Source organism: Sebastes umbrosus, chromosome 9 (genome assembly GCF_015220745.1).
Source record: "Sebastes umbrosus isolate fSebUmb1 chromosome 9, fSebUmb1.pri, whole genome shotgun sequence".
Classification (NCBI taxonomy): domain Eukaryota; kingdom Metazoa; phylum Chordata; class Actinopteri; order Perciformes; family Sebastidae; genus Sebastes; species Sebastes umbrosus.
In genome coordinates, this window is record NC_051277.1 from 26,933,317 (window position 1) to 26,937,932 (window position 4,616).

At 42.2% G+C, this 4,616-nt stretch overlaps 1 protein-coding gene across 1 annotated transcript; it reads left to right on the plus strand.

Annotated features, from left to right (window-relative positions):
- Positions 1–2,598: 2,598 nt before the first annotated feature.
- On the plus strand, positions 2,599–4,160 carry LOC119493951 (transmembrane protein 271-like). The gene has a single exon (XM_037779472.1). It carries the CDS (start codon positions 2,958–2,960, stop codon positions 3,759–3,761), a length of 804 nt encoding a protein of 267 aa, XP_037635400.1. The 5' UTR covers positions 2,599–2,957; the 3' UTR covers positions 3,762–4,160.
- Positions 4,161–4,616: the final 456 nt, after the last annotated feature.

Below are 4,616 nucleotides of genomic sequence, written 5' to 3' on the forward strand. Positions count from 1 at the left end.
ACAACAAACAGGCCGCCGCTATGTCCCCACCTACACAACAGGTCATTATATCTGTGCTAAAAGAAAATGTGAGAAGTCTAGTTTCTCCTACGTTCACAGAGGCCGGGTGTATATTCTGGGAGGTTGGCTAAGAGGAAAGATGGAGCTGGAGGAGTCAGCTGCCATCTGGCCGGGGCTGGATGTTTCAGCACCACGGACAGCGCTCAGAGCAGCACTGCTCTATTATTAATGCATTTGTTTATGATTTACAGAAACATCCACCTGATGGACAACAACCCTTGTGAGACTTATGCAAGGATGATGTAAACATATCACAGTATGTATGTAGCATGGAATGAGTTGAATAGTCATTGTGGAAATGATAATTAAACCTGGGAATATTTTTGGCATCATTGGGCAAAAATTCCATAATAACCTTTCAGCATATTGTAAAACTAGACTACTTCTGCACCTCCTCATGGCTCTGTTTTCAGGTTTTAGAAAATCTAGCACGTGATGGGAGACTTTGGCCAATCACAGATCATTTCAGAGAAGGAGTGTTCCTATTGGCCGTTCATTCAACCGAGGCAGCTGTCAATCACTCACAAACTCCGATCAAACGGTCAAACTAGGCAGTGCTGATCGAATATGAATTAATATTCTGTTACTATAATGCTTAATTCTCACCTCAAATGTTGTCAGAAACATCTTGTAGTGCATTGTTTAGCTGTAAAATGAGAAAGTTTGCTCCGCTGGTATTTCCTCAACTGATCTCAACATTTATTATTATTATTTTACAGCTAAACAGTACACTACAAAATGTTTCTGAAAACATTTGATGCGAGAAACAGGCATTACAGTAACAGAATATTGATTCATATTTGAAAAGCACCGCCTAGTTTGACCGTTTGATTGGAGTTCGTGAGTGATTGACAGCTGCTCAGAGACGGCAGGCTCCAGCTCGGCTATGATTGGTTGTTTTCCTCCGGTCTGTGAAATCTTGCAGATGCCATTAGGAGCACTGGAGGACACAGAGGCACATGATTTTTTTTTTTTTCAGATTACCTGTCTCATGCACTATACTGTCAGGATATAGTGCCCGTTTTATAAAAACAACTTTTTTTTTATTCATCTTTGCTCCAATTCCTTCAGCATTAACTAAAACTCAGCTTATCCACCTTTTTATTTTGGAGGGATACAGTTTAGCACAAGTACTAATTAAATTCATTGACTCACAGCCATACCAAAGTGATTTTACGACAAGGCTAGGGGGCTTTAAAGGGGATGTGAAGAAATTAATGTTCCTGAAAGCCAATGATTTCTGTTCCTGCTGCTGTTTATTTTCTCCATCGCCAACCCAAAAGTCTTTTACGCACCTCTTTTCATTTAACACCATAAAGTCACTAAGGGGGCAACTTAGACACATTGAAAGTGTTGAAGGCTAGCAGGTCATTGGTCAACATTGATGATTCAGGCCCCAGACAGCGCAGGCAAAATCAAGGCCCATAAACACAACAGCTTGCTAGTATAACAAAAGCAGAGTTTTTGTGTTTTGAATGTTTGCTGTTAAACATTTTTACTTGTGAATAAAAAGTGTATTTAACCTTATCTGATGTCATGAAGCTGCTGCCAGAATAGCTTTTTTATGAGTCCTGTTGATAAAACCTAATTTTTGAGGGTTCAAACAACTTCTTCTGATTGTTATGGGGGCTGTTAATCAAATTATATTTTTTAATAAAAAAGAAAGAGCCATAGTCTACTATATAAGCAGTTGTTTTCTAATCCTCGTCATTTGGGAAATTACCTGGAACAGATAATCATCATATTGACAGAAAGTACTCCAACTTTAAAGGTCACTCTAAAGGCACACTGCAGTGATTTATAATTTTGTGATTCATTATTTTTGTTTTCATAAAAAAGAAAATAAATAAATAAAAAAGATACACTGTATCTTTTAAAAAGCATTAAAAATCGAAGTAGCAAAGGCCAAAACATCCTGACTTTTGGGTCAATCTCCGAAAACACTGGATTCCTACATTTCCTATAATGCAACAGGTTAAAAGGTTTTATTAGACCATCCTTGTCTGGCTGGGAGATCACAGGATCTCTGATATAAATTTGTAGTTTCCAAGCTAAAACTGAGATAACCCCAATGACATCACTATAACATCTAAAATTAAGATTTTTATTTCCATAAATAACTGTATTTGTTATAATATAAATAAACAGTTGCTCCCTAATATTGTTGGCTTAAAAGTGTTTAGTCAGTTTCACTACAATTTACACTTTTATTAACCAAGTGTGGCGGGGCAGGAAAAAGTGTGAGAAAGAGAGTAACAGGGGTGAAAAGTGCATTTCTTTCTTTCTTTCTTTATATCTTCATTTATATGTTTATGTGTATAAATTTGTAGTTTCCAAGCTAAAACTGAGATAACCCCAATGACATCACTACTGGTCCACATTTGAGCCTGGAGCATCTCAAGCAGCCTCCCTCCTTCTCTGCCACACAAAAACACCACACAAGCACTCACACACAACGACTTGGACGACTGCAGATGAGACTCTCTCTCTCTCTCTCTCTCTCTCCAGGAGGAGGGAGAAGAAAAAAAAAGGAAAAACTTTTGGTCAGGAGAGTGGCTGCTGATGGGCTCACTGTGAGGTGATCTATAGGGTAAAGTGATCATTGCTTGTGTATATGGATTATCGATAAGTGCATGCAAAAAAAGGAGCTTGTTCTTTTGCCATTAGTTATTTATATATATATATATATGAAGGAGGATGCGAGAGAGACGCTGCCACAGTTAGTGTCGCCTCAGAGGATCTCCAGCTCTGAACCCTGGAGGAGAGGAGAGTCACCGGCAGATGATCAGATGATGTCCCGATGTGAGAGCGCTACTTCCAGAGGAGACGCAGGAGGATGAAGACGGCTGGAGGAGAAGAGGGATCGAGAGCGGTAGCAGAGGCAGAGGTGGAATATAATGAAGTTGAGTGGAAAAGGACTGTGCACCGTCTTCTCCAGCACCCTCCTCTTCGTGTGCGCCCTCAGCGAAGTTGTGGTTGGATTACGATGCGTCTCGTTGGGATCTACGGTGAGAGCTCACTTCCACCTCGGCGCCGCGGCCGGAGCTTTCTACTCGGGGCTACTTGTTGGAGTCGGTCAGGTGCTGCTGGGCACCGCGCTGCTGTGCTGTATGGACAAACCCGGCTGCAGGAACCTCTTCCTCCTCGGTGTTGTTGTCTTCTTGTTGGGAGTCCTCACCGCCTTCTCCGGCGCCGTGGTGGACGGAGACACGGCGTCTCTGGTGGAGAGGAAATACATCCACTACTGCTTGTCCATTACTGTGAACCCTGCTGCCTGCGAGCAGCTGCGGGACTACCAGCGGAGTCTGGTGGTCTCCACTGTGCTCAGCACCTTGGAGTGCCTGCTGGGGCTCATCAACCTGCTGGTCATCAAGGGGTACAAAGCGGCGCGGTACTCCGGTTCCTCCAGGAGCCGCAGGTCTCAGAGGGACCGAGACGGAGCGATCATCTTCGGCGAGGAGGAGCGAGACTGCTCGGCACAGGATTTACAGCCGGTGTCTTACATCAATCTGGGTGTTTTTAATGTTTTTGACGAGACAGGTGCAGAAGTGCAGTGCGGAGGACACCCGTCCATCGAGCTGCCCGGATACTCGCCCACGGACCCGGAGCTCAACCTCTGCTTCCCGTTCTCTTACCCGCTGCCCAGCGAGCTGCCGCCCGCGTACGAGGACATATTCCCGGCTGAGGCATGCAACACATAGCCGCCGCCGCTCTGGAGCTGCGCTTCTCCTCTCTGCTGTGACAATCAATGACTTTGTGCTTAAACAACACTCACCCTTCAGCTTCCAACACCCAACAACAAAAAGCAGTAAGTTACACAGACAGGAGGACAGCAGCAGAGGGTTTTAATTCATTCTCATTCTGGTATTTTCTTATACATCTGCCTGGTTTATTGTGCCCAACATCACCAGTCAGACTATAGAGATGAACAGATGATCAAAGTGATGATTCAGGCCCCAGACAGCGCAGGCAAAATCAAATCAAGGCCCATAAAACGCAACAGCTTGCTATAGTATAACAAAAAGCAGAGTTTTTGTGTTTTGAATGTTTGCTGTTAAACATTTCTACTTGTGAATAAATAAAAAGTGTATTTAACCTCATCTGACTGTCATGAAGCTGCTGCCAGAATAGATTTTGGGAGTCCTGTTGAGGTTTCCAACAACTTCTTCTGATTTTTATGGGGGCTGTTAATCAAATTCTATTTTATAATAAAAAAAGAAAGAGCCATATTATATAAGCAGTTGTTTTCTAATCAGCGTCATTTGGGAAAATACCTGGAACACATAATCATCATATTGACAGAAAGTACTCCAACTTTAAAGGCCACTCTAAAGGCACACTGCAGTGATTTATTATTTGGTGATGAATTATTTTTCTTTTCATAAAAAAGAAAATAAATAAATAAAAAAGATACATTGTATCTTTTAAAAAGCATTACAAATCGAAGTAGCAAAGGGCAAAACAGCCTGACTTTTGGGTCAATCTCTGAAAAACACTGGTTCCTACATTTGCTATAATGCAACAGGTTAAAACATTTTATTAGACCATCCTTGTCT

Coding starts and splice junctions, on each gene's coding strand:
- LOC119493951 (XM_037779472.1), top strand. CDS start 2,958: ATGAAGTTGAGTGGAAAAGGACTGTGCACCGTCTTCTCCAGCACCCTC.